Below are 24,387 nucleotides of genomic sequence, written 5' to 3' on the forward strand. Positions count from 1 at the left end.
CTAAGTATAAGCATATTCAAGCCTATAACGGTTAAAGTTAGATTTTCTCAATGCCTTCACAGTGAATTATCTATATCCTATATATGTACATGCATATATGCCATAATTTTTGTAGTTATTATGCGTTATAATTATGCATTAGTTAATAAAAAATAATATAAATATACAAATGTATAGATGTTTTGATCGTATAAGTTAAAAATATTAAAAAATTAACTAAAAAAACTAATATTTATAAGTGAAAATCAGTCAAGAAATGTTTAATACAATCAAGCGAAGAAAGCCACTGGTCATATTCGGTCAAGGAGAATAATTGGTGTCTAATAATTGTAATTATCAGTAATATTAAACTTATCAATTTAATAAGATTTTATTAAGATCGATATAAAATTAAATACTAAGCATATTCAAGTCTAACGATATAACGAAAGCTAGATCTTCTTAATGCCTAAATAATTCATAGTGAATTATCGATATTCTATATATGTATGTACATGCATGTATACCATATCTTTGTAGTTATTCAAACTACGCCGAAATTTTTCCGGACTTTATCAAATGCAATTAAACTACTGTAATAATATCACAAGTTAAATTAAATTGACAAGCAAATTCTCAATCTTTAATCGAGAAAATATTTCGGAGGAGGTAATATTTTTTGCAATAAATTTATTTAAGGTTTTCAGCACATTAACACTCTAATAATATCAGATCGAAGATTGAGAATTTGCTTACACATACATATATAGAATACCGATACACTGTGAATTATTTAGGCATTGAGAAGATCTAGCTTTGACCGTTATAGATCATGAATGTTTAGTATTTAATATGCTTAGTATCGGTCTTAATAAAATCTTATTATTATTAAATTGATAAGTTTAATATTACTGATATCAATTAGACCCCAATTATTAGACCCCAATACTCTCCTTGACCGAATATGGCCAGTAGCCTTCTTCGCTTAATTGTATAAACATCTCTTGATTGATTTTCACTTATAAATATTAGCTTTTTAGCTAATTTTTTTGGCTGATATTTTTAACTAATATTATACGATCAAAACATCTTTAAACTTGTATATTTATATTATCGAGAGTACAAATAAGTTTCCGCCGTTTGCAAAAGACGGCGCCACTAATAAACTATAGTTAAAATTGTTTGATGTAAAACGGCATATCGTAAGATTGGACATCCGGCAATACCATAACCTTGAAATATTAGCGATTTTGTATCAGCCTCATATATTTTTTTTTGTACGAAAATGTCGAGTTTTGAGCCGAATAAGCGTCATTTGCGGGAACTTTTGATTTACTTCTTTAATTTGAAGAAATCAGCTGAGGCTCATAGATTGTTTGTAGAAGCATATGGTGATGCTGCCTTAAATGAGAGAAGTTATCGTGAGTGGTTTCAAAAGTTTAAAAACGGTGAATTTGAAGTCGAAGACAAAGAACGTAGCGGAAGGCCGAAAGTACGAAGACGCGGAATTGGAAGCATTACTGGATGAAGATTCATGTCAAACGCAAAAAGAACTTGCATTTACATTAGGAGTGACTTAACAAACAATTTCATATCATTTGAAATCATTGGGAATGATTCAAAAGCAAGGGAATTGAGTTCCATATGAACTGAAACCGAGAAACGCCGATTTTTCACATGTGAAATACTTGCCAGGCATAAACGAAAAGGTTTTTTTGCAACGTATAATCACTGGTGATGAAAAATGGATCTACTACGATAACTCAAAGAAGAGGAAATCATGGGGATTACCTAGCCATGCTTCGACAGCCAAGCCGAATATTCATGGAAAAAAACTCATGTTGTGTATTTGGTAAGATCAGCTTGGTGTCGTGTATTATGAGTTGCTCAAACCGAACGAGATCATTACTGGGGTTCTCTACCGAACACAATTAATGAGATTGAGCCGAGCACTCAAGGAAAAACGCGCCTACTATTATTCTAGGCATGACAAAATTATTCTCCTGCATGCTCGACCACATGTTCTAAGTAGGTCAAAACCTACTTAGAAACACTCAAATGAGAAGTTCTACCCCGCCGTATTCTCCAGACATTGCTCCTTCCGACTACCACCTGTTCCGATCGATGACGCATGGCCTGTCTGAGCAGCTTCACATGAAGATACCAAAAATTGTATCGATGATTGGATAGCCTCAAAAGATGAAGCGTTCTTCTGACGCGGTATCCACGTGCTATCAGAAAGATGGGAAAAAGTAGTGGCTAGCGATGGCCATTACTTTGAATAAAACATTATGTACCGTTCTTTCAATAAATGCTTAATTTTTTATAAAAAACGGCGGAACTTATTTGTACTCCCAATATTTTTTATTAACTAACGCATAATTATAATTAATTCTGTAACAGCATACAGTAAAATTAATGAAAAACCAGTAATAATTAACAGCTAATTACAGATATGCAAAAGATGTTACTATGACAATTCGATACATAGCGTTATCAACGATAGGATTCAGTTCCATAGCAGTGATATTTAGTGGTCTTACTTTTTTGACCGTGAGTTATTTCTGTTCCATCTATTCAATGCATATACTTATTACATAACATTAAATACATACATTTTTTGCGTAAATATCTTAAATATTTTAATTAAAAATAGTAGAAATATGTAAACTTTAAGTCTTGACTTTAAGTCTACTTTAAGACTAAAGTATGACTTTAAGTCATACAAACATATCTAATATTTATGTAGTTAGTATTATGATATTTATATAAATAGATATGATCTAGACATTACATAATTTATTTTTAAATAAATTTATTTTAAAAAATTAAAAATTACTTTATTAATTTAGAATTATAAACAATGATAAATTTTTTTTGTCACAAATATAATTTAAATTTTGTATTTATATTAAAATATTACTTATATTAAAATATTATCTTGCACAGCAACAAACATTAACTGTAAAAACTCAATGTTTTGCCATTTCCACATCCGCGCTTATAGAGGTTTTCATCTGCGCATGGCCAGCTGATTATTTATTACGCACGGTAAGACAGCAGTCACATAAAACGTAAAAAAGACATAAAAAGAATATAATAAAATAACATAAAAAATTGCAATAAATTAAAAATATAAATATAAAATATGTATAAATTTTAGAACAAATATATAGATATTACACGATTTTTTTTAATATAATTGATGTGATCTATAATTACATTTTCATCTTGTAAAAAAATATACATTATATTAATGATTGTGTGTTTATTCTGGGTAAAATTTTCTCATAATGTTTTCTTTATTTTAATATTTCAGAGCAATGACATTGGTTATGCTGGATATGAATCATCATGGTACAATAAAGATATATCTTTACAGAAGAATTTGTTATATACTGTGTCGAGATGTCAACATCCTGTAACTCTAACTGTGCCATGTCTGTTACCAAGTTTTTCACTTAATTATTATGCCTCTGTAAGTCATATCTTAAATTAAATATTCATAAGAGTTATTTTTAGATTTAATTGAAGTTCAATAATCTTGGATATAATAATTCATAAAAAAGAGTATTAAAGAAATGTCGATTTTCGTCTCCAAGTGTTAAATAGATTAAAGTGATCTTTACATGTACACTTCTATAATAACTAGAATAATGGTTTTCCAATTATTAACTATACATATATGGCCAGGCTGTCACCTTATTATTTTTAAGTTATTCTAGTAATATTTCTATTCCTTTTCGAAAAAATCACTATTGTTTTCTGTCATTCATAATTCCAAACAATGATTTTTCAACGTTTATTTATTTTACATTTGGCAGCAAAAAGCAATTTTTAACACTCCCCTTTCCCCCCTTTATTATTATTTTCGGTAAAAATACATATGCCTCAATGACTTTGATTTTAATATGAGTTGTCGAGAGACCATGATCCTGAGTGACCTTCAACAGGTCAGGTTTTAGCCGTCGCTTGTTATTCGTTAAAAAGTTTAAACAGTTAGTGTTAATAATTATTTCTCTCTCTGCTTTACATGAAGAGTGAGATAATTTTAGACAGTGAAAGAAATATGAGATGGACGAATTCAAGGAATACAACTTTCCACGCAAAGCGATTTTCATTCCACCTTTTCTCTTGTTAAAGGGCGCACGATTGTCAACGTAAAGTGACTTTCAACTCACTTTCTCCCCTGCTAAGAGATGCACGACTTTCCACGCGAAGCGATTTTCAGCCTACCTCCCTCTCTGTCAAGGTGTGTGTAATGTGTGTTTTCCACATAAAGTGGATCTCGCGTTGAACAGAATAGTGAGATGAATCAAAAAACATAATTGCTTTAAAAAAATATATATATGCAAAAAGAAAATAATTTTTTTACATAAGCAATGTTTTCTTTCCCTTAATTGATTCATCTTATTATTTTGCATATATTGAGGTAATGATATCAAAAAACTAATGATATACGAAACATTATACTTTTTTAACATACATTATTATAAAATGTTAAATAATTCGTAAACTATTAATTTTTTGATAATCGTACCTTACTTTTATATGGACAATAATTAGAATAATATTGTGTAAAAAATCATACAATTCCATTTTAAAAAGTGAAGGTTCTTGAAGTCTTAAAAAATATAACCTTGAGAAAAATTTTTTGCTCGTCATAGTATATGCCCCTTCGAATCGAGAACAAGATGATCTCCTGTGGTATTTTCCCATATCATCAAAATGATTCTACGAATCATTTAAAACAATTTTAAATGATCAAGTTACAGGAAATACTCTATATATGTATAGCAGAAATAAGACGTTATTTTTTCAAATTTGTTTTGTTAATAACTTTTTTTAATAAATAACGAGTTACGGCTAAAACCTATTGGAGGTTACTCAGAATCATGATCTTAATAACATATAATATATCAAGGTCGAGATCATTGGGGCTGGATCCCTTAATCGGTATTATTAACTTATCTTTTTAAAATAATAGTTAACATAATAGTAACATAATAGTTAATCATATCCATACAGTGGCGTGCAAAAGTTTCCAGCCAGTGACATTTTATATTCTATAATAATTTATAAAAAAAGCCTAATAAAATTTTAACCATTATCGCATATCAGTATCAGTCAAGATGTAAATAATAAAAATCTTGTACTAACATCTAATAATGATTAAAATTTTCTCGGGCTTTTTTTTTAATAAATTAGAGTATATAAAATGTCACTGGGAACTTTTGCTACTGTATATATATATAAATTTAAAATAAATTGTAATAAACTAAAACATTATTTAATAATTAAGATGTTCGTGAGGGTTTATAATAATTTACAATTATTATTATACACTATCAATATTTAAAATAATAAAATAAAAATTATATATTTACATGTGACAGTTTTTATCAACTACGTTTTCCTATTTCACAACATTTCGAGCAATGCTTGCTAAAGAAGACGGGTTGCAAATGTAATCTACTGTATGTATTATATCATTCTAATGTGAATAAAATTGATGAACTAAAGTTGTAAATATTTTAAATCATAGGGTAAGACGCGATTATTCCGTCAATTTCAACTTTAAAGTAATGTGCAAATTTACGACGGTAAACAATATTTCTTTGTAATGACGTGCTTACACACAGCTACATTACATAATCATAATTGCATCTTAACAGCATAAGCACAATCTTTAAACATTTAATATATACTACACAAAAATATAATCATCGCGAAAAATGGACGAAAAAACTTCACTCTACTCTATCTGCATCTGTGTCTGTAATTCTAAGTTAAAAATTAATAATAAAATTAATAATAAAAAAATATTTACAATTGATAGAATTAGTGTCACTTTATGTTCCTTATTATAATATTCAATATCTATAATTTATATAATTTATAATAGAATACATAATAGTATAATAGTAATATATAATAGAATACATAATAATAGAATATTATTGCAAAGAATATTGTTTCTTCTTTAGAATGAGATTTCACTCTTTTAAAATGAAATTTCACCCAAAAAGAGTAAAAATTGTCATTTTTTTTTCAAGAAATGAAATATTTTCACTCTTCTCTAAAAATAGCTGTATTTTCATTGTCTGAAGTTTCACTCCAAGAAATTTAGAGAGTACAAAGTTTATTAAAGTTTATATTTTTCCGATGAGATAGAATATATATTTTATAAATATTTCATCTTATTAAAAAGAAAATTAAAAAGAAATATTTGTTAATCGCTACGTATAATTACAAAAAGACTATGCTATTTATTATTTGGTGTTGAATTTATTAGAGAGAGAGAGAGAGAGAGAGAGAGAGAGAGAGAGAGAGAGAGAGAGAGAAGAGAGAGAAGAGAAGAGAAGAGAAGAGAAGAGAGAAGGAAGAAAGAGAGAGAGAATATAAATCAATCAATTTTTTATCTTGGTTATTTCTTAATAAACATAATATAATATAATATTTAATTCTTATAAATTTTTATTATAGTCCTACAAGCTGTCTTGGCAAATCTATGATTCTCCATGGATAGATGTATCTCAAAATGTATCCCAAACAATTTTTATGATTGTCCAAAGATATCAGAAGCCATAATTGCAATTAGCAGTAAGTTGATACTCACACTTTCTATAAGATTTTACGAGAATATGTAAGGCTAAATATTGTTATATGTATTAATATGTTCATCCTTTATCGGGTTATAAATTATTAATTGTATTTATAGGTTTTTTACGTATTTTATGGCATTGCAAACGATACTACGTTAGATTTAAAATGCTTCCAAATATTTCATGTACTTATACTGACGATTAATAATGTAATGTCTGCAATATTTATAATATATTTATATATTGTAATACGAATTTCTAATAAAAAAAATAAAAAAGAAAAAATCTTTTCATAATCTCATAGAAATTTTTTTAATAAATTGGACTTAATATTAACTTCGTTGTAATGTATTTAAACTTTTACAATATATCCAGTAAAGTAAGGTCGATCCCATGCTCATTTTTCATATAATTAATGTATAAAATGAGAGAAAAAAAGGCGTGTTCAGATTCCTACCTGGATGCTTCCCGAATTCAATGTCATCTAACGCAGAGAGAATCAAGGAAGAGTGGAGCGAATAGCGTTCTTTTCTCAGTAAAATGATATAAATGTATAACATAAAATACTTTTTCTACCTTACTTTATAATTTTTTCTTTTGGAAAATACGTTTAAACAATGATGTGAATATCGCATGAAATAAATCTAATGGACAATGCCCATTAATAAAATAATTGTTCAGCACTACAATTGTAGTGAATACACGTTTTGTCTCTTATATTTATTAAATTATTTATTAAATTATTTATTATCTTATATTTATTAAAAGTAATTATATCATTAATCATCAATGATTATATTATCGCTGATAATATAATCATTTAATGCGATATGTAAATATAATGTGAAGACTGTCAATGCACTATGTCATTGCATTATTATTTTTCATTTATTAACAATTATACTCTCACCCTATCTCTCACACTTTCTAAAACATTGAAATTCATAATATAGTTATCTTTCTTAACACATAACAATTACGCAGATTACATAAAGACATAGTGCGTTCTCATAATAATTCAGAGTAGAAATATAAGTGCTACGGAACTACGTCGGGGTAAAATACACAGTCGTATAATTTATTAATCCGCAAGATTGCACTATAAACACAAAGGAGAGAAGAAAGTGAACAGAAACTAGAAATATTAAACGTAATATTCTGTCTGAGATACTAAACGTTGCCATAATGTGCGTAATATTGCTACCTAGAAGTTCTTACCCCAGTTGTATGAAATTCTTCATAAAATCGTGCGAAAAGAGCAGAAATATTAATGACAGAAATACTCTTGTGTGAAAGAGAACGACGGCTTTCCATCTAACATGAAAATCGCACCGACTTTGGACAGAGTTATTGCTTTTCTGAAGATAGATTTATTATTCGCTTGTTGTTGGCCTCTGCCGCGAACTGCTACAAAGTTTCAAATTATTTGTGATAGAATATTTCGGTATTTATCCATGGTGAATGGTGCATTCATGATTGTTGAGATAATATATTCAATTAGTAATCATTTAGACAATGTTTTATTGCTTATGCAATTAGCTTGTGCGTTGGGCATCTTTTGTGAAGTTCCATTGCAAATATTTTTATTTACAAAACAACATGATCGTTTGCAAGTAAGAAAAAAATTAAATATTTTTATTATGTCGACTGAATAATGTAACAAGTAGCATATAAAACATATTATTTTCTACCGAATAATCCATAAACCTATATTTAAGTATAAAATTTTATGCAATGTAATATTGAAGTTGTGTAAATAAATTAAATCTTAATAAATTTACAGAATGTAATTTGCGAGATGGAAGATTATTACAAGCAAGCTAATACTGAAGAAAAAGATGTATTTCAACAATACATTAATAAATATATTTTATTTTATGGAACTACGTTAACATTAACTACTGCCATAACTTTCGCTGGTTGTCTCATAGTGCCATTAATTCGGTCCCGCAGGTTTCCGCTAGAAATAGAATATCCATTTCGCGTTGATTATCAACCTATAACGGCGATGCTCTATTTTCATCAAGTACTTGGTATGTATCAGGTTACTTGTCAAGTGAGCGCAAATGTTTTCCTCGCTCTTCTAATATGGTACACAACGGCTCGCTTTGAGATCTTGACAAATAAATTCCGCACAGTCATCAAGTATTCTGATTGGAAAACATGCATACAAGAACATCAAGTAACTCTAAAGAAAGTATTAAAAAAATACAGATTAAGAATTATCTTTAGAATCAAATAAAATTATCACATTTCTTTATTACAAAGTTTATTCCTCATATAAATGAATCGCAAAATTCTTCTCTATTATATTTCAAAATTATAATTAAATTCTCCCTAACAGATTTGCAAAAGAAATGAGTAGTTCTATCGCACTCGTAGTGTTATCATCGCTCGGTGTTAGTACTATAGCGCTGATATTCGGCGGAGTTACATTTTTAAGCGTGCGTATATTTGTTTATTGTAATACAATTATTATACAACACTACTGAATAATTTCTGTCTGTATTTCTCATTAAAAAATTTTTGTTAAATAGCGATTTCCGCTATCCGTAAAAATTCAGTATATAATTGTATGTTTAACATCATTAATAAAAGTATTTCTGTGCGCTTGGCCGGCTGATCATCTAATGAGAATAGTAAGTCTGAAAAAAATGACCTAAAACTGGATATTATGACAAGTAAAATATACATACATATTTTTTAAATATATATTTTAGAGTTCTAATGTTGCTGAGGCAGCCTATGATTCATTATGGTATAATCAAAACATTGAATCTCAAAAGATTATGTTACATACTTTGCTACAATGTCAACGAGCTGTAGTTATATCTGTTCCTGGTTTACTAAAAGCTTTAACATTTCAACAATATACTTCTGTATGAGAACGCTTTATACTGCCTTACATGTCGATCTTTATAATTAATCAAAGTATAACATAATTTATGGTACAATGAAGAAAATACTTCCACATAAAATACAAAAACATAAAAACATAACATTTTACCTTATAAAATTGTGTGCATGTAACTACTTTACATAAAAATAGCATCGAAAAAATTAAAATTAATAATATTTTTGTTTTTTAATAGCTTAAATCATTTTTACAATTATATCTGTCACCAATTTTGATTTGATAAACAACATCTTATTAAATTATAAAAAAAAACACATCTCATTATAAAAAAATATATAAAATTAAAAAATTTAACTTTGTACTATATATATAATTATATATAATTATTTTTTGTACTATATATATTATTATATATAATTTTTATAATAATTCAATCACTTTTTTTTAGTTAAAATATTATTAATATAAAAAACATAACACAAATATTTATGAAAAAATGTTTTTGTTTTCTGATTGTCGTTAAAAATATTTTCAAAAACGTCTATTGCAAAATTTTTCTGTAAAAATTATTCTTTAAAAACGTTGAGATATTATCAGTATTTTAACCTTTTGTATAGCTTCTCAAAACTTAAATTTATATTAAAATCTTTTTTAATACTTTTTATTTTATAATTATGTAACATAAAAATTGTTCTTTCGAATTGTACCATCAATTACAACATATGTACATATATGGCAGTAATTTACATTAAGTATCATTAACCAGTTATCCATTATCCTTTACAAGTTATTTACATATTTATTGATTTTTCAGTACGTTTCAACAGCATTTTCTTACTTAACAACATTTCGCATAATTCTTTCTGAAGAAACATAAGTGCAAGGAAAAGAAAATTAAGTTTCATGAAAAGGAACACATAACTTTGTCTACATAAATATGAAAGAATACATCGGGCTTAAAAAATAAAAAGTATATATTAATATAACAATTGTAAATTTATTATTAATTATAATTTGTTTAATTTTAATCTTAATCTAACAGATTCCAGTTCTTAATTCAGTTTTATGAGTATTCAAATTTTTGGGATATAGAAAAACGACTTCTTTCTATGCAAATATTAGTAACAATTACAAGACGGTATGTGTATATTTATCCACGTTATACATTTTGCACTATAAAATTTGTTTTATCTAAAGTTTAAAGAGTATAATTTATATACATTATTAATGTAAGTATTAACATTAACATTTTATTTTAATGTAATATATATATCAAAATATAAGATAAAAATATAATATAAATTAATTTCTGTATCTTATTATATTATGATTTTTGTTTTAAAAAATTATTAAACATCAAGAAATTAATTAAATTGACTTAATTAGAACTATTATAGTAAATTGACTTAATTAGAATTATTGTATTATAGTAAAAAACAGAATCAACATATATTCCAAACTAAGCTTAGGGAGACATTACCACTTATATTATTCTATATAACTTATATTATTCTATCTTTATATAGACAAACAAAAAATAAAACAATAAATGATACAAATACCTCAAAACATTCCTAAACACACCCTTAATAGCTTTATCCATTAATTACATAATTGGTAAAACAGCTGTCATAAATACATGCAGTTATTCTCGTTAAAATAATTATTTCGTTAATTTCGATAAGTATCTAATAATATAATAAAAATTCGAAAAATTTACAAATAGTTTCAATTCATAAAAAATTCTAAATGTATTGAGATATTGTCAGAAATTCAAAAACTTATTTTATGAATACATTTTCTTAGCAATAGAAAATTTCTTGTGTTGATATGGTCCTCGTGAATATTTTATACCACGAGCACTTCTTCTTTGCTTCGTAGGTATCTCTAGAATGATATCTTAAAATCATTTTAAAATAATAATCACAAAAATTTTTCACAAAACATAATAAGCTATAAAGCTTTTCGTTAAAAATCTTGAGACCTACATTATCTATGGGGGCCAATAGAAACATTGATAAAATTTACATTTAAATATATTATATATCTCAGTGGAAATATAGTTACAATATTAAAGAACAGCTCTTTAAGACTTAATTTAGTGTATAAATTTGTTATTTATAAATTTTAAAACAAATAAAACTTGAACAATGAAAATCACATGAAAAAATTGTTATGCAGCTTTAATATCTAAGAACGAATTAATAATTTTTTGTAAGAAATGGTTAATTGTAACAGAATTTTAAATAGGACTCACATTATCAGATATTTTTCCTCTATTATATATTTTATAGTGAAATATACGTTAATAAATAAAAAATATTATTTATAACTCTTTGAATACTAATTTTTGGAAGTTTATGTGCCTGACCAATTCATTATTTAATAGTGATAATTTGTATTTTAATGGCATATTACATTCAAATCAGTATGAATATAAATATGCCATTATATTTTGAATATAAATATGCTATTACAATATAATTTATCACATTTATTTATTTAACAAAGGATTTGGATTTCATGCCCATAAGCAAACATGAAATGTATTTATTATATAACAAATCAAGAAAAGAGTTTCCATTTTTCATAATATTAACTTGTAATACATTTATAACATACGTAGCATATTTTGAATCATGCGAAGAAAAATGATGCTAAAGAAATAATCTTCGCCGTAAAGTTAAATATAATATTCTCAATTTAGTGTTGGCCCCTGCTACAAGATGTGACAAAATTTAAAATATTTTGTATGACATTGTATCATTGTTTGAGCATAATTGTAGCGACAAGTCTAAAATTACCATCGATATACGGTATCACAAATCATCTTGAGGTAATCCTCCTGTCTTAGTAAATAAAATTATTGTATTAAGTAGCATTTTTCACATGACTTTTATACAAAACTACTTTAATTTTACCTTTCATGTAACTCATTATCATCACATACAGGTAATTAATATTTAACATTAAAAACTTTACATGCAAATTAATTAAAGATTCATATTTTACTACTACATTTTATATGTATCAATTATTTCAAATAATTATTTGCAGAGTATTATTTTCAAAACAATAAATTTTTGCAATGATGAAACCATACGAAGAAGTTGTGATTCAACGATATATTAACGAAAGATATATACTATGGAACACAATACATAAATATATTGGGTTACATTCGTAACTATCGCATTAATACCTTCTTTAATGCATTTCCAACATTGACCGAATATCTATTCGATGTATCTTATCAACCAGTAAAAACAATAATTTTTATACTAATCTATGGTCAGAATAATGATAATAAAACAACTATATATGAATGTTTATATGATAATGTTGCATTGGCAAGATTTGAGATACTGAAAAGAAAAATTACAAATGTCTATCAATTGTTCAAATGTATTAAAAAACATTAAAAATTATTCACGTAAATGCTAAAATGATTTATAAAAAATTTATAATTTTTTTATAAAATATAAAAGATAACATATTAAAAAATAATATTTATATAATTATTAAATTTAAAATTCATTTTTAAAAGAATAATTAAAAAAAAATATATATATATACCTATAATTTTATATATATATATAGTAAGTATTATTTTTTTATTAATGCAGAAAAGAATTTAACTATATTTATTATTATACAGAGTGTCTGGAAATAATATATTTCATGGGCAGGTAGAGCGGACTAAACTGAGTTGAAAAGTTCTCTACCATTTTGTAAATTTCCCCAATAGTTAATGAGATATTAATCCTTAAAGATAACCGAATACGTGCGCTCGTCCGGCCTACTACTTCGAAGTGTATACGCCTACCGATCGCTTGGCGCGCGGGCCTTGGGAATTGGAGATTGGCTGATAAGCGCCTCGCGCCGCGCGCACCGTCGCCATAGTTCGGACGGCGCGCTTGCCAGGCTATCCCCGCTCCCCACGGCCCGCACGCCAAGCGATCGGTAGGAATATACTCTTCGCAGTAGTATTCGGCTATGTTTAAGGATTAATATCTCGTTAACTATTGGGGAAACTTACAAAATGATAGAGGATTTTTTGACTCAGTTTAATCCGCTCTATCTGCCCATGAAATATTTGGTGATTATTTTCGAGACACTCTGTATATGTAGTATCATTCAACTATACTCTCTCATTTTACAGCTTATTTTACAGCTCTGCGAGTAATGAAGTGGACGATGATAATAAATAATAATAAAATATAAACATAATCAAAATACATGCTTTAAACAATTAACATTTGTACAAAACAAAATTTTTGTAGTTATATTGTATAGTATAGTTATACTAAAATATATAAATATTATTTCAAGAAATATTATTTCTTTATTTAATTAAAAAGTAATAATAATAAATTAAAACAAAAGTAAAAACTAATTAAAAACTTGAAACCTATAATAAATTATTACATATCATTAATATTTTAATATGTATGTAAAAATATAATATAAAATTATTTTTTTACTTCTTATTATTGATTTTTCTTATATAAAATTATTTAATATTGAAAAATTAATATACAGAATGTCCATAATTCATATTAACTGTATGTTGTAGTACGTTTGTTAAAATATTTATCTTCCTTGTGTTCATTACGGTAAATACAATGCGTAATATTATTAAAAATCTAATATTCGTACTTATATACTTTACTCTGACTAGGCTCTGCGCACAATGGAAGAAATAAGAGATTAAGAATAAAGAATAATGATTTTAACCTATCAGAAATCAGATACACATTTCGATCAGATCGGAATACACATTTCTGATACATTGAAATCATTATTCCTTATTCCTAATTCCTTATTCCTGCTATTGTGCGCAGCCCTTTACGTATAACTCTTACGTCTAAATATAACGATCATTAAATATATACGTAAATAATAAAAAAAAGGAAATTGTGTGTATGTAATATATATCATTGTATTATTAAATCCTTAATTTTCTTATGTAAGTTTCTTATGTAGAAGTAATTTTAATTTGTGTGGAAGTAATTTTAAATACCTAAATACATTGTTAAAGAATTTTAATGTAAATACGAAGTAACGATAAATTAAATTAATACGAAGTAGCATAGAAATATCATATACAATTTCTTTTAATAGCATCAACTTATATCGTTATTACTTCAATTTTTGACATTAAGTACAGTATCTTTAATGAAGATATTTGTTTGGCCAGGAGAACACTTAATGTTAATGATAAATTATTTATTAAAAATTATTATATTATAAATAATTTTAATAAATATTTTCTATTATCTTTTCTATTTTCTATTATTTTCTATTATCTTTGCTCTAATGCAAAAATGTCGCAGAGGCAGCGTATAATGTATTCAAATGCGATCAATTAATTAAAATAACGAAATGTCTGCAAATTATTATAAGATGTCAAAAACCGATAATCGTTTCAATACCCTGCCCATATTATCTTTCAATTACTTTACAACGGTAGGATTAAATTTTAAATTAATTAATTCATTGAAAATTCTCATCATATCATCCATATTAATTATTATTAATATTTCATACAATTCTTCATTTATAAAATTATAATTAATGTATTAAGTATACGCGAGCATCTATCACACGCATGACGTAACACATACATTTCAAAAAAATAAAACTATAATTTTTTTTTTAAGTCAAATTCAAAGTAAAATTGTATTAATTGCTGTTGTTAAGTAATTTATTTAAATAACATTTAAAATTGATTAAAAAATTAACAAATTAAAAACTAAGTTTAATTTGTTAATTTTCTATTTTTTTCGATATATTTGTTAACATATACTAGTATGCATGAAAAAGAACTAAATAAAAATTTTAATTAATTTACATTTTTAAATATAATTAAAACTTTAAAATGATAACAAATAATTGTAAATATTTTGCCAAACATAATTAAAAATTACAGTCAAATCTGTCAAATCTATTTTTTTATTTCATATTTTCCTACTTTTTCGCATCTTTTTAGCACAATTTCAAATTAGGTCACTTCATTACTCTTTTTCATTTCATATATGATGTCATTTTAGATACTGATACAAATATAAAATAGATGGAAAGTATAAAAATGTTAAATTAGAATTAAAAAAAACTAAAAATAAAAAATATTTTGCTTTAATTGTAGATTTCCTAACGAAATTATTCTTTAAAATTCTTTAAAATTTTCTCTAAAATATTTTTTAAAATTTTAAATAATTTGTAATTCATTGGCATATAAATTGATATTATTAACAATAGCAAAATTACAATATTAAAATGTTTATACAAAGGAAGAAAAAGAAAAATATTTAAAAGAAAATTATTGTTTTAAAATGTATAAATAAGAATGACATAAATATATTCTTTTACGTACAATCAAAATTTTATTTTTTTTAATACAAAAAGAGACAATTATATATATTTTTATATGTTTCAGAACTGTTCGACTACTCTTTTATTTCACAACACTACGAGGTGTTTGAAAATTAATGATAAATCTTTCGTATAGGAACAGAATGAACTAATCTAAGAAGAAAAATCCCCCCATTTTACAATAATAATTAATGAGTTATTCACTTATAAAAGTAGCCAAATTCGTCCAGCTCACTACCAAATTGCAAGCGCGCGACAGAACTGCCTAGATTTCCTAGAATAGAATCAGAGTTTGGCCAACGCACATACATTCATATCTCCAATTGAAAGCAAACACATATTTTGGACACGCACACCATTTTTAGGGCATGGTCAGACTTTGGTTTTCTAGGAACTCTAGGTCTGCCCAATGCGGGGCGGATCTATCCTGTCGCATGCTTGCATTTGGCGGTGGGCTAGAGGAATTTGGCTACTTTCATAAGTTAATAACTCGTTAACCATTGCGATAATTGTAAGATGATAGAGGACTTTTCTTCTAGACTTTTTAGAGGACTTTTCTTTCTAGAGGCAAGGAATAATGTATAATTAAATATTTTCATGGAGAAAATAAAACCTTACGCAGTAACATCTCCCAGTAAGTATATTTTTGAAATATCAAGTATACTTTCCAAATGTATTTTTTATTATATATTTTTCTCATAAAAAACACAAATAGTTAATGCAATGTATAAATAATTTTTCATGAACGTAATCTTAAAATCATTGCCTTAAAGGATCTTAAGATTCCAAATTTGTCAAAATTGCTTTTTAGGAAGAACATAATCAGAGCATAAGAGAAAGAGAGAGAGAGAGAGAGAGAGAGAGAGAGAGAGAAAGAGAGCTAATCAATTACTATATTGATAAAATTATCATAATCGCGAGCGACTACTGTAAATTAAATTGAAAATATTCTATATCGCGATATTAGTATAAAATATTTTATATGTTTACACTACTTACTTTGTTCTATTTAAATAATAAAGAATCATGAACTGTTTTAACATACTTTAAAATTTTATTGTACTTTTCAGTAAATTAACAAATCAGGAAGAATCACATAAATTCTTTAAAATATGTTGTTCTCTATAATTACTATTTTAAGAGAAAAATACTAACAAAGGAAGTTATCTGGATATCCAATTAGTTTTGAAAAAGTAACGATTAGAAGTTATAATATCCTACTTTAATTAAAATGAGTACCATTCTCTCAGAAAATTTTATATTCGTTAGAAAAATGGAAAAATAAAAAAATTTACGATAAAATTTCATTTAAATCTTTTTTCGGAATCGCTTACAGTAAACTTTTTTAACCCCATTCTTCTAACAAATATCAAATTTTCCGAACAAATAGCACTTAATTTAGTTAATAGAAGATAGGATATTACAATTTCTAACCGCTACTTGTTCAAAATTAATTGAACACTTTCTTTGTAAGAGAAAAATCTCTCCATGTATATATCTGATAATTATTATGCTATCTCTCTGCTATCTCTTGACAATTAAAACAAATTAAACTGAATAGAAGAATTCACTACATTATACAATATTCTCAATAAATAAAAACTAATTAATCTATTAATATATATTAATACTATGAGTAATAAAATATAAACGATATATATCTTCAAGAGATGATGAGATATGAGATACATACAATAAAAGTATATTCTTCTTTGTACTTCTATAATAATTTACGTTATTTATTGATTTTATAAATGCAATTATATATTGAAAATTTACCTCAATACTTCTCTCGTGCAATCATTGAGAGGCTCAATACTGTATTATTATCGAATGTAGCAATTTATTATAAATATAAGAATTTACTTCCTTTTAATATTACATATATACTACATTTCATATAAAATTTCTTTCATAAAACATTCATAGTACTTCTACAACAATCGAATATTCAAATGTGCTATATGTAAATTATAGTGTACGTCATTTTTCCTTAGCATTGTGCACGCATTGAAAAATGTATGAATTTATTATGCTATTACACATCAAATATTTTCGCGTTATGAACTGACAAAAAAAAGCTTCTAATCTAACATTTTTCTAACATTTGATTCTATTTGATACAACGTAGCACAAAAAGACATTTAAACGCATATAATTTTTAAAATTATTGCTGTACAATTATATTTCCGATGAATTCGTCGATGTAATTATGACGAGAAAAACAACCCCCAAAAATGCTATCACGTTTATAAAAGTAATACTCGCTTTGTCCTTTTCGTGGCCACTTTCAAAAAGTGCTAGTAAATTTCAAATAACATGCTTCAAAATTTTACGCTCTTTGTTCTGTATGAATACAGTGGTATTGAGTATACCTATAGCGTATACCCTCTACCGTAATGATTATGACCTACCAAGGATAACGAAACTATGGTGTACGTTGGGTGCAATGATACAAGTCTCTGTGGAAATGACACAATGTGCATTACAATATGATCGATTGCAAGTAAGAAATGCATATCTATATGTAAGATCGACCTTCGATAAATCGAAAAAACCATTTTCAATCTGTACTATTCAATTCTATACAGATATTAATAAATAAAATATTTGGCTCTAATATTATTAATCAATACTGTAAAAATATTATTCTGCTTTTTATTCAACTTATCCATTTATTCACAGCCCAGATATAAACTATGTATTGCCAGCTGAGAAAATCGAATTAAATTTCAGTATTTGATTTCGGAAATGGAACGTACTTTGGAGCGCGCGGAACTATATGAGAAAAATATCTACCAACGGTATATTGATAGATGCGCGATGTTTTACATGAGCTCCACAGCGGCAGTGTTTCTCGGTGCGGGTATAGGAGTAATCGTGCCACTGACAGCGGCCGATCAGATATTCCCAACAGAAGCGAAGTATCCTTTCAATGTGGAACACGAACCAATAAAGACTATTATCTTTGTGCATCAGTTCATCGCTGTTTGGCAGTGCTTCTCCACTGTTTGTATCGGTAGTTTTATCAGTCTTTTCATATGGTTTGCCGCGGCGCGTTTCGAAATCTTATCGCAACAATTTCGTATGGTCACCGATATTTATGATATCACTGTGTGTGTACGGCAACATATAAAGTTATTGAGGTAACAAAAAATGCATTTCATCATTTATGAAAATTAATAATCGTTACTATAAAGAAATAATTTTTATTTAATGTGTTTTTTAGTAGTATAGTTTAGCACTTAGCATATCATATTTTCGCGTCAAGCTGTCTAAATACTATCTATTACTACGTTTTTCAGAGTAAAGTAAAATTATGTTATGATTATTACAGAAAAAAATCAAATTCATGCTACAAATTAAATGCTACTTCGTGTTTTTTGTATCTAGTGGATTAATTTTTTTGGATATATACTGCAAAAGACATAATGTACTTTTAAAAAAACATTAGAAAAGCTTAAAATATAATAATTTTAATTATTATTATTATTTTAATTATTATTATTTTAAACAAATACACATACTTTAATTATTTTAATAGTAAAATTTCTAATTAAAAAATTTTGCCAAGGATAAATGAATGAATGAATTAATTTTCTTAAAGAATAAAATAATTTCTAAATAAAATAAAACTTGCAATATACAAATATTTTTATAGCTTTAAATTTTAAAATTAAAATTAAGATACTAGACATAATGTATACACTAGCTCTCATAAATATTTGGGCATTAATATTTTTGTCGCATTTCACGAAAAGATAAAGAGATAGCTTCTTTTGCTTACAAATCGATTTCCTACAATACAATTCATTGGCGAAATATTGGTTAAACAGTGGCATACATTGAAGATATTGAGCCAATGTTACATCGATGAATTGTGCTACTAGGGAGAGTGATTTGCGTCATCACTTTTTATGCCGATAGTTCATTTGCGCACAAATAAAAATTTCAGAAACAAAATCACATTTGCCTATATGTATTATTGCCTACATGAATTATTGCCTACAGTTCGATTGTCTACAAGCACTTTTGCGCACAAATATAAAATTAAAGTTAAGTAAGAAAATAATTTATATTTTTAAAACAAAAAATTTATGTTTTAAAGCAAAAAATTTGTTTTAATATAGAGAATTCGTGTTTCTAAAGCAGAAAATTTATAACAGAATTTGTGTTCATAAAGCAGAGAATAGTAGGCAATCGATTTGTAGATAAACGGCATCCTCTCAAAGTTCAATATCTCAATAAAAAAAAAATTTTGAAAAAGTTTTTGACCTTTAAAGCATTAAAAAAGGGCTTTAAATTTTTGTGATTAAATCTTTTTTCTACATATTATTCCTAAACATAAAATTAAAAATTGATATTTTTTTGTAATATTTTTGTCTTACTTTGAAGCGTTGCAATTTGATGAAACATCGAACAAATTTTTTTATTTGATATCTGATTGAGATGATTCTGTTCACAATACTAATAAATTTTCGATTTTCATTGCATCAAATACAATTGACCAATTACGGATAATTACACCCTACGCATGTTTGAGGCATCTTTTATATATGTAAAATATAATGTTTATATACGTATGCAGAACATTATAGTTGTAAACTTATAATTCGGATTATTCACATGTTTACTATATTGACACAATGCATTAAATTATAATAGAATTATGTTTCGAATTTTATCGCGAAAAATGAACTTAGAAAAACAAATCGTTTTAGATACGCTCAAGAGATAATAATTGCCTTTCATTCAGTGTTATTAACAATAATAATTATTTGTACATGGGCGATTGTAGCTAGTGGTCTAACAATTGTAAGCGTAAGTCTTTAAGTATCTTTTACTATTATCTCGTGATAAAATGGCATTCTACTGAAGAAAAGGATCTTATATATGAATATATTTACATGCATTTGGTATATTTTATAATAGTATTGTTGTATATCTAGCAATGTTCTTTAACGGACAAAATACAATTTATGGCTCTATGTATATCTGCACTTATGGAAGTTTATGCATGTGCTTGGCCAGCCGATCGTTTAATAGATATGGTAAGTTGTTTTTCAATGGCGGTTACAATCAAATCGACATAATTTGTGTGATAAGTATAACTGCGTATTATTTGTTAGAGTACCAATGTTGCGCAAGCAGTTTACGAATCATTGTGGTACAATCAAGACAAGATTTTTCAAAAAAATTTAAATTTTATCTTGTTAAGAAGTCAAATACCAACAACCATCTGTGTTTCTATCCTTCCAGCTTTATCATTACAATATTACGCATCGGTAAGATTTCACAAATTAAAAAAAATCTTTTTATACTATACACAGGATAATTCCGACAACGCTCGTGGGCAGATAGAGCGGACTAAATTGAGTCGAAAAGTCCTTTATCATTTTGCAATTTTCGTAATAGTTAACAAGATATTAATTATTAAAAATTGTCGAATATTGATCTTCAATAATTTTTTTCTCAAATACTATCAACTTTACAGAAAAACTGCAAGAGATAAAAATCATTTTGTTCTCTTATAGAACTCTAAGAATTTTTTCAATTTTTTAATACTGTATTTTCTTATTTTTATCAACTTGAGAAAATATGTATTAAAAAATTTTGAAAAAATTCTGAAAAAATTCTCAAAACTTTATAAGAAGAAATTTAACAATTTTTCTCTTACTGTTTTTCTGTTAAATTGATAGTATTTGAGTAAAAAATTAATTTAATTAAAAATTAATATTCAGCGATTTTTAATAAATAATATCTTGTTAACTATTGCAAAAATTGTAAAATGATAAAGGACTTTTCGACTCAATTTAATCCGCTCTACCTGCCTACAAGCGTTGTCAGATGAATTACGGGATACCCTGTATACAATGAATATTTTATTCTATAATTTGTCACATTACAAGTAAATCAAAATTTTATAAATATTATGTTTCTCTTGTAGAAATTTCTTAAAAATATTACATTTTAATAAATAAAATAAACATTTTGATAAAAATTAAATTTTAAAAATATTAAAAATATTAAATTCTAATAAATAAAATATACAAACATTTTAATAAAAATTTATTTAAATTTTAATTAAATTTTTAATGTATTTGTAGTTGTTCAAAATAATATTAATCATTTAAAATTGATTAAGTTTTCGGTAAAGAATATTTTTAATAATGTATACGCAAATTATACATTGTATTATAGTAATATTAACCTAAACAAACCTCCCTATATATATATTTATCTAAATAATAAGAACATTATTTTTTCTCAAATATATATAAGGAATTTGTAAACAAAGTCAAGAACATTAATCTTATTAATTATCTATCATTGCATATATGAACTTTATGTATGACATACTATAATAGTCATATTATGTATGTACAAACATTTAAAAATGCAATTTTAATTAAAATTAAATCATTGAATGTAAGCATATTAGTGATAATGTTTTTAATTATGATAATTATGATAATTTTATTTAAAATTTGGTTACTATTATCCATATTATATTTTTTAACTAAAGAAAATATAAACTAATGTTATGTATTTTATGTATTTTATGTATTTTATGTATTTTAGTATGTATCAACAGCGTTTTCTTATTTGATGACGTTACGCATGGTATTCATGGAGGAAGACAGTGGAATCAAAAATTAAATTTAAAATTATTCTAATTTTTTGTTCGCATCAATAGTATAAAAGCTACATCCAGACTATCGAGCCAAAACGCGAATCGAATCTTGAAGCAAACCTCGAATCAAACCTCGAACCGAACTTCGAGCCGAATATGACACTTCAACACATACATATAAATATTATAATAAAAAATTATAATAAAAAAACAAATGCATAATTAACCTGTCATATTTGTATGTATAATATGTATATGCAAGATGAGTAGCAGGATATGGAGTGACTCGGCTCGAGGTTCAGCTCGATTCGAAGCTCGGATCGAGGCTCGGATCGAGGCTCGGCTCGAGATTCGCTTCGAGATTCGGCTTGCGTTTCGGTAGTCTTCATGCAGCTTTATGTTTTGCATAATAAAAGATATTATTATTGTTATTACCATAAATTTGATGTTTTTATATCTCTTTTCACATTAAATTTCAAAATAATAGAATTTCTTAAGTCAGTAGTTGTCTTAATTTTCTTTTCATCCTTTCTAAATTGATTTTACTTAAAATCAATTTTATTTTATCATGTCTTAAATTGCACCCTTTCGAGAGTATTAATATTGTCCAGCACATATTTACATATGTGAAGAAATTTTAAGTATGATACACTATTTCGATTTTTTTTGTATAATAAAATAATTATACTATCATATGTGTAAGTAAAAAATACAGTTTTTTAACATTATACGAAACTTAATCATTGAACGCAAACGTATCGGCGTTTATATTCCTGTAGACGTATCGGCGTTTATATTCCTAATTCCTTACAATAATTTTGTTCCATATATTTTCTATTGTTAATGACATGAATTAAAATGTATGTGTATACACAGTTTTAATTGCCTATAATAACCAATTTTTGATTGCGTTGAATTGCGTTCATCTATTCGCAATGTCAGTATAGGATTTTGGTAGGCTTACACAACCAAAAATTGGCTGCTGCAATCAATTAAAAATGCTATGCCATATTTTTCCATCTAATTTGCTGCAGCAGCCAATCTTTTTTTTCAGTGTATGAACATTCAAATTTAAATCATAATTTTAATTGAACGTCTAAATAACGAAACATGCGCGATCTGCATCATACGATGCTTTCAAATGTGTTTTTTTGAAAAAATTTTTTTAATAAATCTAACGCGAAGTTTGATAAAAACAGCCATAAAGGATAACGTATGCATTACATAAGGAAAAAAATCAATTAAAATCCTTTATTTTCTGCCTTCTCATGAAATAAAAGTCTCTGGTTGTAGTTGATTTTCTTATGTTTTATTATATTTCTTATGTTTTATTATGCAAAAGGTCTGTGTTCCAATCTTCAAGGCAGGAAATCATTTTAATTAATTAGCCAACGTCACTACAGAAAATATAAAACATACTTACGTACGTTTTACAAAAGATCCAATGTGTATACATCCCACAACTCGCATAATTTATTATTTCCTTTTCTTCTCTCACTAACTTTTGTTACATGACATTTCCATAATCAACGTTCTGCCAAAGAAATATAAATGAATGCAGTATAAGTATTTACTTATACAATCTAAGTATTTAATATACAAACATTATTACACAAACATTCTCATGTTTCTTAAGAGAAACATTGTTGAATGTAATTACATATTATTACGAGATTATTAAATATTTATATATTGCAGACCATTAATACTAATAAAGTCTACACACACTGTTAAATCTATAGTGTCAAATTTAATCTAATGAGTGAGTCGACACTCTACTCTTATTTTTATTAAAAATCTATCGTTATTTTATACTAAAATATTAATTAAATTTGACACTATACAGTATCAAATATAATCATTGCTTTAGTATAAAACTTTTAGTATAAAATAACGATATAATTGAGTATAGTGGTCACCTTAAATTTGATACTATA

At 26.2% G+C, this 24,387-nt stretch overlaps 3 protein-coding genes across 3 annotated transcripts; all 3 read left to right on the top strand.

The window, feature by feature from the left end:
* Positions 1 to 2,451: 2,451 nt before the first annotated feature.
* LOC105621974 (odorant receptor 4-like) lies at positions 2,452 to 5,450 on the top strand. Its single transcript, XM_012203406.1, has 4 exons — positions 2,452 to 2,532; positions 2,929 to 3,030; positions 3,299 to 3,457; positions 5,376 to 5,450. The coding sequence occupies exons 1-4, from the start codon at positions 2,452 to 2,454 to the stop codon at positions 5,448 to 5,450; spliced, it is 417 nt and encodes a 138-aa protein (XP_012058796.1).
* Positions 5,451 to 8,382: 2,932 nt separating this feature from the next.
* LOC105622068 lies at positions 8,383 to 9,469 on the top strand. The gene is made up of 3 exons (XM_012203503.1): positions 8,383 to 8,766; positions 9,122 to 9,223; positions 9,305 to 9,469. The coding sequence occupies exons 1-3, from the start codon at positions 8,383 to 8,385 to the stop codon at positions 9,467 to 9,469; spliced, it is 651 nt and encodes a 216-aa protein (XP_012058893.1).
* An 8,559-nt stretch (positions 9,470 to 18,028) lies between these two features.
* LOC105622069 lies at positions 18,029 to 22,476 on the top strand. The gene is made up of 5 exons (XM_012203504.1): positions 18,029 to 18,322; positions 18,553 to 18,930; positions 20,766 to 20,867; positions 20,946 to 21,101; positions 22,399 to 22,476. The coding sequence occupies exons 1-5, from the start codon at positions 18,029 to 18,031 to the stop codon at positions 22,474 to 22,476; spliced, it is 1,008 nt and encodes a 335-aa protein (XP_012058894.1).
* Positions 22,477 to 24,387: the final 1,911 nt, after the last annotated feature.

Source organism: Atta cephalotes (genome assembly GCF_000143395.1).
Source record: "Atta cephalotes unplaced genomic scaffold scaffold00039, whole genome shotgun sequence".
Lineage (NCBI taxonomy): Eukaryota > Metazoa > Arthropoda > Insecta > Hymenoptera > Formicidae > Atta > Atta cephalotes.

Excerpts from the sequence above, each read along its gene's own strand:
- LOC105622068 (XM_012203503.1), top strand. The coding sequence starts at position 8,383 with ATGGAAGATTATTACAAGCAAGCTAATACTGAAGAAAAAGATGTATTT. Across the intron at positions 8,767-9,121 it reads CATGCATACAAGAACATCAA|CGATTTCCGCTATCCGTAAA; the intron begins GTAACTCTAAAG and ends TTTGTTAAATAG. Across the intron at positions 9,224-9,304 it reads CTGATCATCTAATGAGAATA|AGTTCTAATGTTGCTGAGGC; the intron begins GTAAGTCTGAAA and ends TATATATTTTAG.
- LOC105621974 (XM_012203406.1), top strand. The coding sequence starts at position 2,452 with ATGACAATTCGATACATAGCGTTATCAACGATAGGATTCAGTTCCATA. Across the intron at positions 2,533-2,928 it reads GTGGTCTTACTTTTTTGACC|CAACAAACATTAACTGTAAA; the intron begins GTGAGTTATTTC and ends TATCTTGCACAG. Across the intron at positions 3,458-5,375 it reads CACTTAATTATTATGCCTCT|TTTTTATCAACTACGTTTTC; the intron begins GTAAGTCATATC and ends TACATGTGACAG.
- LOC105622069 (XM_012203504.1), top strand. The coding sequence starts at position 18,029 with ATGACGAGAAAAACAACCCCCAAAAATGCTATCACGTTTATAAAAGTA. Across the intron at positions 18,931-20,765 it reads CCGATATTTATGATATCACT|CAATGTTCTTTAACGGACAA; the intron begins GTGTGTGTACGG and ends TTGTATATCTAG. Across the intron at positions 20,868-20,945 it reads CCGATCGTTTAATAGATATG|AGTACCAATGTTGCGCAAGC; the intron begins GTAAGTTGTTTT and ends ATTATTTGTTAG.